This window comes from Macaca mulatta, chromosome 16 (assembly GCF_049350105.2).
Source record: "Macaca mulatta isolate MMU2019108-1 chromosome 16, T2T-MMU8v2.0, whole genome shotgun sequence".
NCBI lineage: Eukaryota > Metazoa > Chordata > Mammalia > Primates > Cercopithecidae > Macaca > Macaca mulatta.
Genome location: NC_133421.1, coordinates 75,507,564 through 75,527,676, shown reverse-complemented (window position 1 = coordinate 75,527,676; position 20,113 = coordinate 75,507,564). Strand labels below are relative to the sequence as shown.

At 38.3% G+C, this 20,113-nt stretch overlaps 1 protein-coding gene across 23 annotated transcripts in view; it reads left to right on the top strand.

Moving 5' to 3' along the window:
* The window catches only part of CEP112 (centrosomal protein 112), a 535,678-nt gene that overhangs the window by 405,027 nt on the left and 110,538 nt on the right, over positions 1–20,113 (top strand). For 20 of the 23 annotated variants that reach the window (XM_077972556.1, XM_077972553.1, XM_077972559.1 and 17 more), the window contains one exon: positions 14,372–14,434. The exons of the other annotated variants lie outside the window; for them this stretch is intronic. In XM_077972556.1, coding sequence (XP_077828682.1) covers positions 14,372–14,434 — 63 coding nt within the window. The remainder of the gene's footprint in view (positions 1–14,371; positions 14,435–20,113) is intronic. 23 annotated transcript variants of the gene reach the window in all.

The window sequence follows — 20,113 nt, the reverse complement described above, 5'->3', positions numbered from 1 at the left end:
CAGTAAGGCTTCCAGTCAACAGTTGGCTGTTAGTAGTTAAGTTTTGGGGTAATCAAATGTTGCATGCAGGTTTTTTACTGCATTTCGGGGGTGATCGGCACCACTAACCTCCATGTTGTTGAAGGGTCAACTGTATTATCCAGCTCTTTCTTTTGGAAGCATTTAAGAGGTATTAATTGTTTTTTGAAAGTTTGATAGAATTCAGCCATGAAGCCATCTGGTCTTGGGCTTTTCTTTCTTGGGAGATTTTAAATTATTACTTCAATCTCTTCCTTTGTTATTGGCCTGTTCAAGCTATTTCTTTTTTATTCAACCTTCTTCAGTTATATTTTCCTAGGAATTAATCTATTTACCCCAGATGATCAACTATGTTGATATATAATTGTTAATAATAGTCCTTTATGATCTGTTTCATTTCTGAGAACATCTGTTGTAATGTCTCCACTTTCATATCTGAGTTTATATATTTGAATTTTCTCTCTCTTTCTTTCTTTTTTTAGCTAGTCTAACTAAGGCTTTATCAATTTTGTTCATTTTTTCAAAAACCAACTCTTAGTTTTATTGGTTTTTTTTGTGTGTGTGGTTTTTCTATTCTCTATTTGATTTATTTCTTTTCTGGTATTTATGAATTTCCATCCTTCTGATAACTTTGGGTTTAATTTGTTCATTTTCTAATTCTGTGAAGCATAATGTTAGGCTATTTGGGATCTTCTTTTTTAATGTAGACATTTATTGCTATAAACTTTCCTCTTATGGGAAGTTTATGCTTTTGGGCATCCCGTAGGTTTTGGTATGTTGTGTTTTCATTATCATTTGTCTCAAGATAGTTTTCAATTTTTCTTTTGAATTCTTCTTTGACCCATTGGTTATTCAGAGCCAGTAATTTAATTTCCACATATTTGTGAATTTTCCAAAATTAATTCTGTTATTGATTTCTAATGTTATACCATTGTGGCCAGAAATAATACTTGACATGATTTTGATCTTCTTAAATTTAAGACTTGTTTTATGGCCCACCATATGATCTATACTGGAGAATGTTCTATGTGCACTAAAGGAGAATCTGTATTTTGCTGCTGTTAGATAGAAAGTTATATATAGCCCATTTTGTCTAAAGCACAATTCAATTTCAGTATTTCTCTTTTAATTTTCTGTCTTATTGATCTGTCTGTTGTTGATGGGAAGTATTGAAGTCCCCACTATTATTGTATTGCTATCTATTTCTCCCTTTGTGTCCATTAATATTTGCTTTATATATTTAGGTACTCTAACGTCTAATGTCTAATGTGTTCTAATGTCTAATACATATTTACACTTGTTATATCCTCTTGATGAATGTCCTCTTTATCATTAGTGACCTTCTTTGTCTCTTATGAAAGTTTTTGACTTGATGTCTATTTTAAATCTAAATATAGCCACTCCTGTTCTCTTTTTTTTAACCATTTGCGTGGAGTATCTTCTTCCCTCCCTTCACTTTCAGCCTACATATATCCTTAAAGCTAATGTGGGTCTCTCATAGGAAGCATATAATTGGATCTTGATTTTTTATTCACTAAACCACTCTGTGTCTTTGGATTGGAAAATTTAATCCATTTATAATTACTGACATTTAAGGACTTACTATGGCTGTGCTGTTTATTGTCTTCTGGTTGTTTTGTATATCCTTTGTTCCTTTTTTCCTTATTTGCCATCCTGATTTGGTGGTTTTCTATAGTGCTAGATTTTATTCTTTTTTCTTAATTTTTTGTGTATCTGCTATAGTGTTTTGCTTTGTGGTTGCCACAAAGCTTATATAAAACATCTTATAGTTATGTAATAATTGACTATTTTACACTAATAACAACTTAATTTTTGCCACATACAAAAACTCTAAACATTTATCCTTCTTCCTGCTTGATCTAGTCTGCTGTTGAAGCTCTCTGTTGTTATTTTTAAATTTCATTTATTGACTTCTTTAGGTCCAAGATTTCTGTTGGTTCTTTGTTATGATACCTATCTCTGTTGAATTTCTCATTCGGATCATAAACTGATTGATATCATCAAATTGTCTCTCTATGTTCTCTTGTATTTTTTTTGAGTTTTCTTTTCTTATTTTGAATTCCTTTTCAGACAATTCATAAATTTTCTTTTCTTTGGGGTCAGTTACTAAAGAATTATTGTGTTCTTTGGTGGTGTCATATATCCTTCCTTTTTCACGTTTCTTGTGTTTCTGAATTGATGTCTTCACATCTGATGAAACAGTCACCAATTCCAAACTTTACAGAGTTACTTTCATAGGAAAAGACTTTCATCTGCAGATAGGCCTTAATGTGCTGGTTGAAAAGGCTGTGCTGGCCCTGCTTCTGAATAGATGCAGTGGTTAAACCTCCCTGCAGCTTCTTCAGCTGTGATCAGTATCACAGATGACTGAGGGTACCTCAGTGCCCTAGGCTATAAGAGTTTAGGGCAGCAATGGCAGCAACAGACTATGAGAGTTGACAGTAGCAGGGACTCTTGGGGTCCTTCTGTTTAAATGTTCCCCACAATAGAGACTCTTAGCTGAGGGAAACTCTCTTGGTATCGGGTCTAACATGGTTTGCAAGCAGCCATAGCAGTTTCATAGCACTTTTGTGAGTCTTGCCTCCAGGAGCTTGACCAGGTTCTCACCATGAATATTGTGGAAAAAACCATTTGTGCTTCTGGCAGGGGGAGGAGAAAAGTGACCATTGTGAAATACACCAGAGCACTTTGTTGCCCTTCACAAAGCCTACCAAGAAAAACTGTTTTACAAGCACCTAAATTATTGGGGATTTTTCAGAGCCTAACCAATCTGGGGGAAGGGAGATAACCACCTACAGCCAACTCTAGCCTTCTCTGTGGGGGATGGAAAACGCACAAGTCCAGCTGTATCAAGTAATCACTTTGGATGTCAGTGGCCTAAACATACCAATGAAAAGGCAGAGATTGTGAGAGTGGATCAAAAAATAAGACCCAACCATATATTGCCTCCAAGAAACCTGCTTTAAATATAAGACCTATATAGGTTTAAAGTAAATGGATCAAAAAAAAAAAAAAAAAACCATGCTAACGCTAAGCAAAAGAAAGAGTTAGTGGTTATATTAATTTCAGATAGAGCAGACTTTAGGACAAAGAAAGTTATCAGGGATGTGGTAGCCATTACATGATGATAAACGATTTAATTCTCTAGGAAGACATATCAATCCTTAACAGGTGTGTATGTACCTAACAGAACATCAAAATACATGAGGCACAAAAAACAAAAACAAACAAAAACTATTTGAGGCAAAAACTGATAGAACTGCAAGGAGAAATAGATGAATCTACTATTATAGTTGTAGACTTTAATACCCACTATCATAAAAGGACAGATCCAGAAGGCAGAAAAATCAGTAAGGACATAGAATCAACTGGAAATAATGGATATCTTGGACTACTTCATCCAACAGCAGCAGCATACACATTCTTTGCAACCTCACATGGACCATTCCCCAAGATAGACTACATTCTGGGCCATAAAACATATCTTAACAAATTTAAAAGAATAGAAATCATACAATATCTGATATCAGACCACAGTGAAACTAAACTAGAAATCAACAGAAAGATAGCTGGAAATCCCCAAATACTTTGGGATTATATAACACACTTTAAAAATCACATGGGTTGAAGAAGAAATCTCAATATAAATTTAAAAATATTTTGGGCTAAATGAAACCACAACTTACCAAAATTTATGTGATATGGAGAAAGCAGTGATTAAAGAGAAATTTATAGCATAGAATGCATTTATTAGACAAGAATATCTAAAATCAATAGCCTAAGCTTTCATTTGGGAAGCAAGAAAAAGAAGAGCAAATTAAATCCAAAGTAGCAGAAGAAAGGAAATAATAAAAATAGAGCAGAACCGAGGGCAGTGTCATGTAACTGTAACCCCAGCTACTTGGGATGCTGGGGAATCCCTTGAGCCTAGGAGTTTGAGTCCAGCCTGAGGAACAGAGTGAGACCCTGTCTTTAAAAAAAAAAAAAAAATTAAAAAGAATTAGAGCAGAAATCAGTGAACTTGAAAACAGGAAATCAATAGAGAAAAATCAATGAAACCAAAAGCCGGTTCTTTGAAAAGATCAATAGATTTGATAGGCTTTAGCCATGCAAACTAAGAAAAAAAGAAAGAGGATATAAATTACTAATAAAAGTAATGAAAAATGGGATATCACTGAAAAGCCAATGAGAATTGTAAGGATAATAAATAAATACCATGATCAATTCTATGCTTATAGATTTGATAACCTAGACACAATCTGCCAAAACTCACACAGGAAGAAAAAGATAATCTGAATGGATATCTCTATTAAGGCAATTGAATCAATAATTAATGACCCTCCTTTTTCAAAACAGAATACATCAGGCCTACATGGATTCAATGCTGAATTCTGCCAAACTGTTGAGGAAGAAATTATACCAACCCTCTACAATCTATTTCAAAAGATAAAAGCAGAGGAAATAATTCCTAACTCATCCTGTGAGGTCAGCGTTTACCCTGATACCAAAACCAGACAGAAACATTATAAGACAAGAAGACTATAGACCATTATATTCCATTAACATAAATGAAAAAATCTTTAACAAAATTTTAGCAAATTGAATCTAACAATGTACAAAAAGAATTATACACCACAGCCAAGTGGGATGTATCCCAGGTATGCAGGGCTGTCTCGACAATTTGAAAATCAGCAAATGTAATCAATCACGTCTATGTGATCACATGATCATATTAATAGATGTGGAAAAATCATTTGATAAAATTCAGCAGCCATTCATGAAAAAAAAAATCTCAGCAAACTAGGAATAGAGGAGAACTCCCTCAACTTGATAAAGAACATCTACAAAAAACCTAGAGCTAACATTGTATTTCATGGTGAGAAACTAGAAGTTTTCTCTCTAAGATCAGAAACCCGGCATTGATTGTGATTCCCCTCTCACCACTCCTTTTCAACATCAAAGAAATCTTAGTTAATGCAATACACAAGAAAAGGAAATAAGAGGTATACAGATTGGAAAGGAAGAAATAGAACTGTCTTTGTTTTCAGACAGCATGATTGTCTGTGTGGAGAATCCAAAAGCGTTGACAAACTCTTGGAACTGATTAGTGATTATAGCAAGTTTACAGGATGCAAGGTTAGTGTATAAAAATCAACTGCTTTCATTTATACCAGCAATGAGTAAGTGGAATTTTAAACTAAAAACACAATACTATTTACATTAGTACCCTCAAAATTAAATACTTAGGTATAAGTCTATAATAACTGTCCCTGACTTACAAAGGTTCAACTTAAATTATTTTTTTTGACTTTACGATGGGTTTATTGAGGTATCAAATGCATCTTCTACTTAAGAAATTTTGTACTTACAACAAATTTATCGGGGTGAAATGCCTTTGCAAGTCAAGAACCATCTGTATGTATGAGATCTATATGATGAAAACTGTAGAATTCTGATGAAAGAATCAGAGAAGAATTAAATCAAAGAACAACTAAATGAGCACTTACCTCATTTATTTCCCTTCTCTTTGGGTCACAATCCTCTGCTTCCTGTTGCCTAATATCCTAAATCAGTTTCTCCTTTGTTTTGTCCAGTTTTCTTGTTGTTTGCTGTGGCAGATAAAATGTGGTCCCAGTTACTTCATCACAGCCAGGGCAGCAGTCATGAATTTTATTGTTTTACAAATTTGCACATTTATTTTGAAGTAAAATACAGATATTTTCAAGTATGAATGTTCTGTAAATATTTTAAATTAAATATAAATATTTGTTATAAATTGTCTAAATATTTTTGCTGGTAGGATGGTGCAGAATTTTACCAGGCTGGCCATGACTAGATTCATAGTGTTGCATGAAAGGGGACTCCATCCAGACCCCAAGAGAGGGTTCTTGGATCTTGCGCAAGAAAGAATTCAGGGTTGTGTCTGCAAAGTAAAAGCAAATTTATTAAGAAAATAGAAGAATAAAAGAATGGTTACTCCACAGACAGAGCAGCCCTGAGGGCTGCTGGTTGCCCATTTTTATGGTTATTTCTTGATTATATGCTAAACAAGGGGTGAATTATTCATTTCTCCCCTTTTTAGACCATATAGGGTCACTTCCTGGTGTTGCCATAGCATTTATAAACTGTCATGGTGCTGGTGGGAGTGTAGCAGTGAGGATGACCAGAGATCACTCTCGTCGCCATCTTGATTTTAGTGGGTTTTGGCCAGCTTCTTTACTGCAACTTGCTTTATCAGCAAGGTCTTTATGACCTGTATCTTGTTCCTACCTCCTATCTCATTCTGTGACTTAGACTGCCGTAACCTCCTGGAAATGTAGCTCAGTAGGTCTCCACCTCATTTTACCCAACCCCTATTCAAGATGGAGTTGCTTTGGTTCATACACTTCTGACAATAGTGTTCCAAGAGGGTTCAAATAGATGCCTACAAAGCTTTTGAATAGAAAGTACTGCATAATTTTCTGAGCTTTATGCCATGTTTCAAGAATCTGGGAAACATTCTTGCTTTCTTTCATCCTAAAACAACTATTTTATTCAGACACGCTATTACATTTTAAAGATATTTGAAGATTTTAAAGACATAGCTATTATATTTTTAAAATATCATTGTAAGATCTGGGTTTGCCTTAAATATAAATATTTTAGACAAATCTCTTAATTTTCTTCTCTCCAAATCACCTTCCTGGAAATCATGAATGCCTGAACCTTTACCATTAATGGTAGGAAATGGAAAATAAAAGAATGAAGGACTTTTTAAAAATTGAGGCATAATGCAAAGAAAAGGGTAGCACATTAAGATAATTACCAACCATGGACACTTTTGTAAATTGGTCGTATTTTCCCCCTTTCTAATTGAGTTTTAAACCCAAGATTTTGTTAGGAATTACACAGGAAAAGTGAACCAATACATTGGGCTCTTTAATAAGGAGAATGATCTGAGGAAGCAGCCCTAGAAAAACAGGTGAGAACTGAGTACTGTCTGGAGGAGGATGGGCACAACCAATCAGAAATGGCAACAGTGAGAAAGAACCAAAGATGAAAATAACAACCACCAGTACTACTACTACTATTTCTACTACTACTTTGCTCACTTCAAAATTGTGGTTTCATTCTCTTCTGTTATATATTTGTTCAGGTTATGCTGCTGGTAGTTGTTTGAAAATTGTGTTTCTATATACAAATGATAGCTATAAAAATAAGACTTGGTTTAAAATAACTAAGCCTTCCTTTAAGCAGGGAAATGAAATGTACACTCAGTACCATCTTGATACTAAAACTGTTCAAAAAATGCTTTAGGGACAGTTTGCCTGATAAGTTAGCCATGAATTTTCAACCACGATAAACTAGAGCTGTTTAGATTTATATAAGAGGGGTTCAGGAATTCAGGCAGCTATGATTTAGGCTCAAGTAACTATTAATAGTAAAAACCTCAAAGGTTGATCAATTAATTTTATTCCTTCGGTTACTCTTATTCTCCAAAGTACTGATTTTACTTTGTTTAGCTGTTAGCAAGTTCCAGAAGTGTTTCTGTATTACAAACTGGCCTCATTTTAAATTCAGCTTTGGCAGTTTCGAGTGGGTCCTGATGCTTCCTGGAGTCCTGGGACGCATACTGGATTTCTCTCTTTTCCCTTTCCTCCTTATTTTAGATGACTATTTTATGCCTTCCTTCACTTCTGAAATTTCCCAGAGGTGTTTCCTACCATCCTCATGCTCAGCTGATGAATCTTTGTTCCTGCTTTGTAGAGATAATGAGAGCAATTGGAAGCTCCCATCGCTGTTCCTGGGGAATCATTTGCCTGGACTTCCAGCAAAGGCCATCTCCTCCCCTCGTGCTCGAGGTCCCACCCCGTAGTAGTTGGCTTGGGCTGCCCTAACAGAACACCACAGACTAGGTGGCTTAAAACATGAAAATTCATTCTCTCACAGCTCTAGAAGCTAGAAGCCCAAGATCAAGGTGGTGTCAGGATTGCTTTCTGGTGAGGCCTCTCGCTGCATTCTTACTGTTTCTTTACAAGGCATTTCCTGTGTGTGTGTACAGAGAGACAGGCAGAGAGAGACAGGTGTCTCTTCCTCTTCTTATAATGACACCCATCCTCCTGGAGTAGGGCCCCACCCTTACGACCTCATTTTACCTTAATTGCCTCGCCAAAGGCCCTATCTCCAAATACAGTCAAATTGGGGTTTAGGGTTGCAACATAACATAGGAATTTGGGGAGGACACAGTTCACTCCATGACATATCCCTCCCCTTAACTCAAGGACATGTCTCTAGGAAAGCTCTGGCGTCATCTGGTTTTTCCCCCCTCTCTACTGCTAGATCTTTCCTATCGGCCTATGAACATGCTGTTAATTTCCTCAGCTTACCAAAAAAACAAAACAAATCATCTCTCAATTTACCCATTTCTCGGTTAGCTTCCATCTCATTTCTCACCTTCCTTTATAATAAAATTCTGAACAAATTCCAGTGCCTCTCCTCTCTGAACTTCCTTTAATCTAGCTGTCATGTCTCCCACTACAACAAAATTTCTTTTATCCTTATCACCAGTGATCTCCATGTTGCCAAAATGATGTGATCAATTCTCAGGCCTCACTTTCTATGGCCTCCCCATAGCATTTGACACAGCTGAGTAGTCCTTGAAACACTTTTCTTCACTTGGCTCAGGATGACATATTATCCTGATTTCTTTCTTTTCTTTCTTTCTTTTTTTTTTTTTTTTGAGACAGAGTCTTGTCAGGCAGTCTGGAGTACAATGGCATGATCTCAGCTCACTGCAGCCTCCACTTCCCAGGTTCAAGTGATCCTCCTCCCTCAGCTTCCCAAGTCACTTGAATTGCAGGCACCCGCTACCAGCTAATTTTTTTGTATTTTTAGTAGAGACGGGGTTTCACCATGTTGGTCAGGCTGGTGTCGAACTCCTGACCTCAGGTGATCCACCTGCCTTGGCCTCCCAAAGTGCTGGGATTACAGGCATGAGCCACCAGCCTATCCTGATTTCTTGACTCTCTGGCTATTGCTTCTGTTTCCTCCTCATGTCCCAGCCTCCTAACATTTGCAGGCCCAGGGCTGAGTATACTTAGACCTCTGCTTTGTTGTGTGTATACCTGGGATCTCATCCAGTATATACACTGGAAATCTTGGGATCTTATCCAGTAGCATGGTTTCACACACCCTGTATAAACTGATGACTTCTGAATTTAAAGTTTTAACCTAGACCTTAAACCATAAACTAGAGACTTGAATACCCAAATACTTCAATACTGCACATTTAATAGGCATCTCCAAGTTTAATAAGTACAAACTGATCTCTTGATCTTCTCTACAAAAACCTATTTCACCTATAGTTTTTCCCATGTTAGGTAATGACAACTTCATTCATCTAATTGCTTAGGACAAAAATCTTGAAGTCATCCTTGACTCATCTCTTTCCATTATACAGTATATCCAGTTGGTTCTACTTTCTAATTTTTCTCTGAATCTGACCCCTTCTCACCACCTCCTCTATTGCCATCCTAGATTATTTGCAGTACCCTCCTAACTGTCTTATTTGCTTCATTCTTGCCCCAAACAAAAGCTGGAGTGGCCCTATTAATACCTATGTCAAATCATGTATTTCTCCTACACTGAAACCCTGAAATGGTTTGGGTGTGTGTCCCCGCCCAAATCTCAGGTCAAATTGTAATCCCCAGTGTTGGACTGTGAGGCCTGGTAGGAAGTGGTTGGATCATGGGGGCGGATTTCCCCCTTGGTGCTGTTCTTATAACAGTGAGTGGGTTGTCATGGGATCTGGATGTTTGGAAGTGTGTAGTATCTCCCCACCTCTCTTTCTCCCACTCTGGGCATGTGAAGATATGCATGTTTCCCCTTAACCTTCCACCACGATTGCAAGTTACCTGAGGCCTCCCCAGCCATGCTTCCTGTATAGCCTGCAGAACCATGAGACAGTTAAACCTCTTGTCTTTATAAATTACCCAGACTCAGGTATTTCTCTTTTTATTATTTTTATTTGTATTTTTTTTTTCTTTTTCAACTTTTATTTTAAGTTCTGGGGTACATGTGCAGGATGTGCAGGTTTGTTACATAGTAAACATGTGCCATGGTGGTTTGCTGCACAGGTCAACCCATCACCTAGGTATTAAGACCAGCATGCATTGGTTATTCTTCCTGATGCTCTCCCTCCCTGCAACCCTTACAGGCTCCAGTGGGTCCCGCCCCAATGTGTCCATGTGTTCTCACCGTTCAGCTCCCACTTACAAGTGAGAACGTGCGGTGTTTGGTTTATAGCAGTGCGGGAATGGACTAACACAAACCCCTTCAGTGACTCTGTTTCACTGATCTTAAAAGCCAAATTCCTTACAATGACATTCAACGCCGTGCAGGACCTGGTTCTCTCACAGCCTTGTGTTGTCTGAGGGAGCCAATGTTCCACTGGTTGCACTGATCCAACCACACTGGCCTTTACTCTGATTTTTTTTTTTTTTTTTTTTTTTTTGGCGAGAGAGGCTTGCTGTGTTGCCCAGGCTGCAGTGCAGTGGTGTGATCTTGGCTCACTGCAACCTCTACCTCCTGGTTCAAGTGATTCTCTTGCTTCACCCTCCTGAGTAGCTGGGATTACAGGTGTGCACTACCACACCTGGCTAATTGTTGTATTTTTGGTAGAGACAGGGTTTCACCATTTTGGCCAGGCTGATCTCGAACTCCTGGCCTAAAGTGATCTGCCTGCCGCAGCCTCCCAAAGTGCTGGGTTACAGGTGTGAGCCACTGCTCGCAGCCTCCATACTGTGTCTTGAACATGCTGTGCATGCCTCTGCCTCAAGGCCTTTGCGCTGATTCTTCCTTCTGCCTGGAATGCTCTTTCCCTAGAGATTACCCTCATCCCCTACACATTTTTGTTCATACGTCAACCTCTCAGGGAGGCCATCTGTTACTTCAGTATTTTTAAAATTATAAAGTAGCCCCTAACTTTTATCACTTCCTCTCTCTCTTTCCTGATTGATATTTCTCCATAGCACATGCACCATATAACTTTTCAAAGTTACTTTGTTTACTCTCTAGATGTTTCATAAACATAGAGAGGGATTCTTGGCTGTTTTGTTCATTGCTATTGTCCAGCTGCCTAGAGTGGATGAATGAATTGGATATTTAGTTATAAAGGAGCTTCATTGGGTTTGTGAGATTTGGGGACTGGCCATAAGCTCTTGAAGAGTAGTTGCCACCAAGACACAGGCTTTCCTGCACGAATTATTATCCGTGACTCCAGCATTTTTAGGGAAAAGTAACCTCATCTTTATGACACTAGAATTAATTTTTAGATTTTCTAGTGGGTGAATATTTTTAAAGCACTTAGTGCCTGGGACATGGTATGAGCTCTTAAGTGTTTATTTTAAAAGCAACAAATACTTTATTAAGCATTTTGTGACCAAAAAAATAGCGACAGAATGTGAGCCAAGACAAATAAACCTCAAGAGGTTCAGAGTAGCCCTAATTCTGATGGAGAGCGGCTTTAATCGTCATAGAGCTGGAGTCAAGTCTGATGACTTACTAGTCACATGCCTCTATTCTGGAAGAAGCAAAACTACCCTGTGTACTCGATGGGATTATAGACACAAAGAGATTCATGGAATGAACTCTAAAGAATTGCTTTTAAACTTAAGTCCATAAAAAAATGGTTATGAAAGGAAAACTTCAGAGATACAGACTGAGGCGATAGAAGAGGAAAAGGGCTTGTATGACATCCACTCATTCATTAGACGAACAATTATGCCCCAAACACTATGTTAGGGGCTAGGAGCTGCCTTCTAGGATCTCATAATCTAGTAGGAGAGAGACAGATTAACCAACAGTGACCAATTCAGCCTTAGTACCGCCACAGAGGTGAGCCTAGAGTGGGCCGTGAGCGTTGGATTGCTTCCTCATCCTATTTGTGATATGAAAATAAGTTGCTTCCAACTAAAGGTAGTTGGAACAGAGCTCACCTGTTTTTATCTCTGCTCCCTGTGGAAGTCCCATCAAAATGAAAGTGATGAAATTGAAAAAGGCGTGAACCAGTAGTTTTTAACCTCGGCTGAACTTTTGAAATAGCAGCAGAGATTTTTAAAAATCTTAGTGCCCAGCCTGTAGCCCAGACAAATTGAATCAGAACCTCTACAGATGAGACTCAGGTATTAAGATTTTTATGCTATAATTTTTTTCAAAGAAAATAAGAGACAACCTTACACATAAGAAATCAATAGCATTGAGAACTTGAAAAAGGCTGGGCCTGAAATTAACTTAGCAGAACTAAGAATCCTAAAAACTGAACAATTTCTGGGGGAAGGGAGGCTTGAAGGATACCAATTAGAAGCAGCAAGATCTTTCCCGTGGTAGAACTTTGGGAAGGTTCGGGAATTGGAGAGACTGGGTATGGGGTGAAGTGAAGACCTGGAGGATTGGTTGAAAGTCTGTATTTGGAGCAGAAGGCCCAGATTTTATCCCAAGACTGCCCCCATCCCTCCCCCTGGTTTGCTCTCTGGAGATATGGAATGAGAAAGGGCCTCAGGTATAGTTGAGGGGAAATGTGAGGCTGGCCTTGCACTAGAGTCACTCTCCTGAACACCTCGATGTCCTTCTGAAAATACTGGCCGTCAGATTTGTGCTGCCTGGCAGGAAACTGGAGGATGCAGCTCTGGGCAAACTGATCCAAGAGGGAAATCCAGTCAGATGCTGGCATGGGAGAGTGCAGGCCCCTTTGTAGCACACCCTGTGGTGATTCCCACCCATCCACAAATCCGTCCACATGCAAGATTCTTCTGTACAGCTTTGGAGGCCTCATTTTGAATAAGAAAGGACATCAAAGATCACCAGATATTTGAGGAAAGTATCTGAAGTGAAAGACAAAGACCAAAACAGACAGGTGAAAGTAAATAAACAAAGGGAACTCAGGGAAAAAAAAAAAAAAAAAAAAAAAGCACATTCGACTGAGCAGAAAAGAATTAAAATATATGTGTAGATAGATAGATAGTTATAGACATATAGACAGATAGCTGATGGATGGATGGATGGATGGGTGGATGGATGGATGGATGAAAGGAAGGATGGATAGATAGATAGATAGATAGATAGATATCAGGACTATATTGCAAGGCATGATGCAGTGCTCTCACTGGTGGAGCACCTGTGCTCTGCAGCCAAAGTGTGAGTTTCTGTCCTGGCTTCATCACTTCCTAGCTGTGTGATGCTGGGCAAGTTATTACCCTCTCTGTGCCTTAGTTTTCTCATCTGTAAAAAGAGGGATGATGATGATGATGCTGTTCAAATAACAAAAAGCAACTGTTGGAAATTATGAATATGATGGCAGAATATAAAGTTTTAGGGAAAAGTTGAGGAAATTCTAAGAATAATCAAAAAGACAAAGAAATGGAACATAGAAACAACAAGAAAAAGAGACACTAAACCTAAGAGGTACAAAATCAGAGTTGCAGGGAGAGATACACACACGGAGAGAGACAGGCGGACAGACAGAGAGACAGGAAATCATGAGAGGAATGACCAACCTTTCCCAGCGGTGAAGGAAGCAAGTTCAGACTGAAAGAGCCTCTTCAGTGCCCGCATGATTGACGGGAAAAAGACCCAGTCTAGGGCACGACACGGTGACATTTTCAAACACTGACGATGAAATAAAGATCCCAAAAGTTTCCAGAGAGCAGAAAACAGATCACATAAAAAGAATTGGAACTTGAGTGGCAGAGGGGATAACCAAGTTCTAAGCAATGTGGACTGATTCTGGAAAGGCCACCCTATTTCCAGGACATAAAACTTGTTTGATTTAGATACATTTGTCACTATAAAAAGTAGCTCTTATGCATTTGGCAGAGTCGGGGCTCAACTCTTTGCTCAGTGATTCTCAAAATCCCATCTCTCCTTTGTCCAGAAGCATCTATTTCTTTTATTTTTTAATTAAGGTGAAAAAATATTAAATTTACCTTCCTTTCCTCTTCCTCTACTTCCCTCTCCCTTTCCCTTGCCCCTCTTGTTTCTTCTCCCTTTCCCTTACTTTACCTTCTGAGCCTTCATACTTTTGCTGCGTCTATTTCTGTCTCTCTTTCTCCGTTTCTCTTTCTATCCACAGAAGTCTTATGTTTGTCTAATAATTGGCAGAAGCGATCTTTTTTTTTTCTCGCTTTTTAAGCGATGAATAGTTGGCGTCACATCAAAGACAAGCCCTGTGGTTTTGTGGCGGCCCCAGAAGGGCGGTGCAGCTGGCAGGCATCCCAGCTGCCTGGTGATAGGCATGTGGAAGAGACACCAGGCTCACAGGTCACTGTGTGTGTGTTCATGTACGTGTGTTTTTCAGGCCAACAGCAGGCTGAAGCAGATCGAGAAGGAATACACTCAGAAGCTTGCCAAATCTTCACAGGTAAGCAACGTTAAAAGACAGAAAACCAGGTAAAACCAAAACAAAAATGAAACCTCCACATAAAACCTTTGGACAAGTTAAACTTCATTCTTTTCAGTTTTTTTGTGAAATGGTATATTTTTATGCGTATACAAATACACAGAATATGGTTTTAATATTTCAGTCATTAAAAATCAAGAAAAATTAGGCATATTTAACCACTTGAAACAACACACACATGTGCACGCGCGCACACACACACACACCCCCACTCAGATGTTGTAAAACCAGCCTGTACACTTGAACAAGCCCAGGCTGAAACATACTTCACAAGGACAGGAGATACACACCTACATTTGTGATGTAAGCAGTTCGGTACTATCTGTGCTTTTTTTGTAATATTCCATTTTGCTCTACCTAAAGCCTTCTTCAAACAAAATTCAGAATGACAAATAATTCTAGGTTAAGTCTGCAGCTCAACTGTTGACTCCTTTTGGGAAAAAGAGAATTCTAAGTCCCTACATCCATAACTTGCTATTTGTACTTACTATTGTAGTTTTAGTATAAGAAAGGCCAATAATTGAATGCCTGTCTCTACTTGAAATACGATGCTCAGAGTACTTTTTCAGCATAAGTCGTTACAGTGATATCCAATAGTATCATTTAAGGAACTCCAAGTATTCCTTACTTGTGTAAGTGATTCTAGAACAAATAAATACTACTTATCTTTACTTTGCAGGTAGGTAGGTAAGTTAAGCCATTTGGTTTTGTGAGCATATCTAATGATTGGTAAAACAAGCTTGTCTTCATATTTTTTTATATATACAGTGGTATTTGGTAGTAAACTAGAATTTACCATACTACCACATACTGCCACATAATAGTAGTAACAACAACAAAACAATAATAATATCTAATGTTCATGGGGCACTAACCATGTTGACTCATTCAGTCTTTCACAATAACTCTGGAATTAGGAACTATTATTGGTGCCATTTTTCCATTTGCGAAAACTAAGATTCAGAGAGATAAGATCACATACGTTGGCAAGTAACTAAGCCAGGACCCAGTCTGGATCTGACTTCAAAGTGGAAGTTCTTAACCTTAACATTACCAGCCTGGTCCAATCCCTTCCTTTTTTTTTTTTTTTTCCCGAGATGGAGTTTCGCTCTGTCGCCCAGGCTGGAGTGCAGTGGCGCGATCTGGGCTCACTGCAAGCTCCACCTCCCAAGTTCATGCCGTTCTCCTGCCTCAGCCTCCCGAGTAGCTGGGACTACAGGCGCCTGCCACCACGCCTGGCTAATTTTTTGTATTTTTTGTAGAGACAGGGTTTCACCGTGTTAGCCAGGATGGTCTCAATCTCCTGATCTCATAATCCGCCTGCCTCAGCCTCCAAAAGTGCTGGGATTACAGGCATGAGCCACTGCGCCTGGCCCATCCCTTCCATTTTTAATATGACAAAACTTTGGTGATAGTTATACAATTTCATTTTTTTGTTTGTTTTTGAGACAGAAGTTTCGCTCTTGTCGCCCAGGCTGTAGTGTTATCACATGGTCTTGACCCACTGCAACCTCTACCTCCAAGTTGGCTTCAGGTGATTCTCCTGCCTCAGCCTCCTAAGTAGGTGGGATTACAGGCACACACCCCCACACCCAGTTAATTTTTTGTAATTTTAGTAGAGGCAGGGTTTCACCATATTGGTCAGGCTGGTCACAAACTCCTGACCTCAGGTGATCCGCCCTCCTCCCAAAATGCCGGGATTACAGGCATGAGCCACCACACCTGGCCTAAAATTTCAGTTCTATGAATTCACATCCCATTAGAAAAGCAAAAAGTCTTTGTCCAAATGAAGAGTCATATGTGTTTGTGTAAGAAATGATAATTATGTCTTGATTGCCATTGTTCCAACCCTTCCTTGAGGAAAGAACATGGAGAAATATCCTTTTAATCCACCGAAAAAGATTCTTGCAATCAAAAGAAATCTATTTAGGCCAAAAGTTAAAGTTTAAATTAAAACATTAAAAATCCCCAGTTGGCATATCCTAACATCCTGCTTATTTCGCTTTATGTTAAATGAGGGAAACAGACCGAGAGTGAGATATAAGATAGCTAATAAAAATGCCTGAATAATGAGAGTGTAAACAGGAGTATTTATCTAAAGGAATGTATGAAGAAGCCTGATTAGTTGATATTAAAACAAATTAAATATAAGTTAATGCAGAAGAAAGCCTGAGCTCTGGAGTCCAGCACCCCTGGATTTGAATACCAGCCCTACCACTTCCATGACCTTGAGCAAGTTACCTGCCCTCTTTGGAATTCAGTTTCCTCATTTGTCAAATAGAGGAGCAGTACCAACCTCATAGGATGGTTTTAACTATTAAGTAAAACAATGCCAAAAATGTGTTCAGTATAGTGCCTAGTACACACTAAAGCACTTAATGAATGTCAATTATTATAGTATCAGCACTAAAATTGCCATAGAGAAAGAGGAAAGGAGGGAGGGAAGAATGAAAAAAAGTTTGGGAGGTGGAACAGATTATTGCTTCAGACACCATGTTTTTGGGTGTTCACAAATTGATAAAATCTCCCTGAAAAGCTTGGAGAGGCATAGGGTTGCTAACTGGAAGGTGGAGAAGGAAAAACCAACTAGTAACAACTATCATACACTATTACCATCATTTCATTAATCAAGGGACAGCGCAACACCAAAAAAATCTTAGAAAGGGTGTAATATAATAAAAGATAGTCCATCCTTTTCATAAAAGTTAGGATGATAACCTTACATTGATAATATTTTGTTTGCCAACTTCTAAATATTTATATCTGTGAACTGGCATTTGAGAAGCATTAGTCTACAGTGCCAGTCAGTTCAGAGAAGCATGTCAGATTATTTAAAAATGAGCATTATAAAACAAGACTGTGGATTGGATCTCTCCATATTTAAGTGATAGTTTGTTGGAATCTCTAACTCATATCTCATTAAGCTGATGAGAACACTAAAACCAAAGTTGCTTAACTCTGTTGGATTTTCAAAAATCCCTCTCTGAAAAAAAGAAAATGAATGCATTAGTAATGAATGTGTTGGTACCTCAGAGAGCATAAGATTAAATTTGGAAAATATTTTAAAGATTTTCCTCCTTTAGAGGAAGCTGCTTACTTTTCACAATTTTATCAAGCCTTTAGGACCTAATAGAGCATGTACATTGAACCCTTGGCACACCTGAGGACTGTGCCCGTTCTGAGATCTGCAGCACTCACCCTCGCCACCACTGCAGTGTTTGCATCATCTCTGGGCATGCCCCCAAATATCATTTCCATCAGAATCACATATTTTTTAATCTTAATAAAAGAATGCAGATGATGCAAACACTGCGGTCGTGATGAATGCTGGAGTTTACTCCTCTTAAAACACTGGAATAATAAGTGATTAGATATTTACCTTGTCTCTTCAATATTAATACAGTTTTCCTCACTCAGCCCAGTCATCTAGTGGCCATTTTTCAAGGAGAGATACTGCCATTTTGCCAGAATGTCCACAGTTAGAAACATGGGCAGGACTGAAGTTTGAATGCTAGTTGAGCTTGCCAGCTGCCAAGGGACGAGTGTCTCCTACCGCTGCCCCACACTGCCTAACACCTGAGGCGTATTAGTAGCTGGGACTATTCCACATGACCCCTGTGCCCATCTCTGTGCCAGCCTCCTGGGGGCCAACCCAGAATGCACGGGGCATCCACTTATTTTATGAGAAGCTTCCGTGTTCACCTAACCTTCCTAAGCATGGCTTCTTAAGTGGCATGTCTTCTCTACTGTATCATGTTTTAAAGAAGAGTTTTGTAAAACTCTCAAACTGTACTACAATCTGAAAAACAATAGAATGAGTTGAAGATGAAATCCTAACCCCTATTTAGGATCCTGTTTGGTTGGTTTTTTTTTTTTAAGACGAGTAACATTTTTGCAAAGCATTAATTGCTTAACAATTATTGTTAACTATTATTAACTATTATGACTTTCATGAGTTCGGGTGCTTACGCCATCAGCTCAAAATAGCTCTCCCTTTGTTTCTGAAAATACTAATTTTTAATATCCATATGAAAATTATCTAATCCACTTCTTTCGTTGAAACTAATACAGTATAAACATTTAGTTGAGTGGTAGCATTTTGTTTATGGTTTTTAATTATGATTCAATCAAAACTGGAGGGTTTTCATTATGATGTATAGATTAGCTTTCATTTTTCTTAGAACCTTTTTTTAGCATTATTATTCTACAAGAAGGGTAGGTTAACTGAATACAATTTGCCAGGTGATGGTTTTTTATTACTTACACCGATTATAGTTCTACTACTTAAACTGGGTGCCAGTTATTATATACACTGAGCTTAGGAGAAAGTAGTCCATTTTCTTATACTCTAGGTCTACAACCATTAGAGTTTTGTTCCTTACCTGAAGCATGTTAATCTGATTATTTTGATTATTTCTCAATCTTAAAGTATTAAATCTTGTTTTTTAAATTATCCTTATTTTAGTTACTGTTCCATATCCGTATCACCTGTGAGTCTATTCAACCAAATAATTTATCTATTTATCTAGCCAAGTTGTTTCACCTGAAGTGTTTTAACATTCTCCCCCTTATGTCGCCTTCCTGAGTTTTAAAAATAGCTTTCCAAAAATAATCTCATTATTTCCCCCAAAGGAAACTCTCCTTGTTCCCCCAAAGAATATAAGGTTTTATTTTCCACACAAAAGCAAGCATGTCCTTCTTAGAACATCCCGGACTTCACTTGTAGTCCCTTCCAAAACCTGCATTTTTTTCTTTCTTTCTTTCTTTCTTTTTTTTTTTTTTGAGATGGAGTTTCACCCTTTTTGCCCAGGCTGGAGTGAAATGGCGCAATCTTGGCTCACGGCAGCCTCCGCCTCCCAGGTTCAAGTGATTCTCCAGCCTCAGCCTCCCAAGTAGCTGGGATTCCAGCGTGTGCCACCACGCCTGGCTAATTTTTTGTATTTTTAGTAGAGACAGGGTTTCGCCATGTTGGCCAGGCTGGTCTCGAACTCCTGGGCTCAGGTGATCCGCCCACCTCAAAACCTGAATTATTTTGTCCTAAATGTTCTGAAAATGAGAAATATCCCTGTTCCATGGCCTTTGACTGTTTGAAGTATCCCAGTATATTTTTATCTTTATTCTTTGGTCAGTTACAAGCTAGTCTCAATCTCAGTATTGTTTTAAGAAAAAAATACTTTGTACTTTAAAAATATATCGCATGACTGCGGTTGTGGATATATGAATCTATACATGTGTCACACTGCACAGAACTAAACACACACACACACCCTGTCTCTCTCATTCTCTCTCTTGCCCTTCTTCTCTCTCCAGAATTAAACCCACTTCTACAAAGTTATAGTTTACTCAGCTTAAAACATTGAAATAGTAAGTTGTTTGTTACCATTTGGTCCCATGTTCTCATAAAAGATCAATCTTAAATTTCATAGTAGGCCAAGGAAATCTGACTCGTTTTTATCCCTGGCTCCTCTGGCTCTGTGACTGTGAGTTGACTGTTCTGCGCATCAATTTTTGACATTTACTATGAGAATTTAACCTTTCCTGTTTCACGGAAGTGCTATGAGAATTAATTGAATTGATGCCAGAATGAAAACAATATTTAATCAAAATTCAGAAAATGTATGAAAAACATCTTCATTCTCA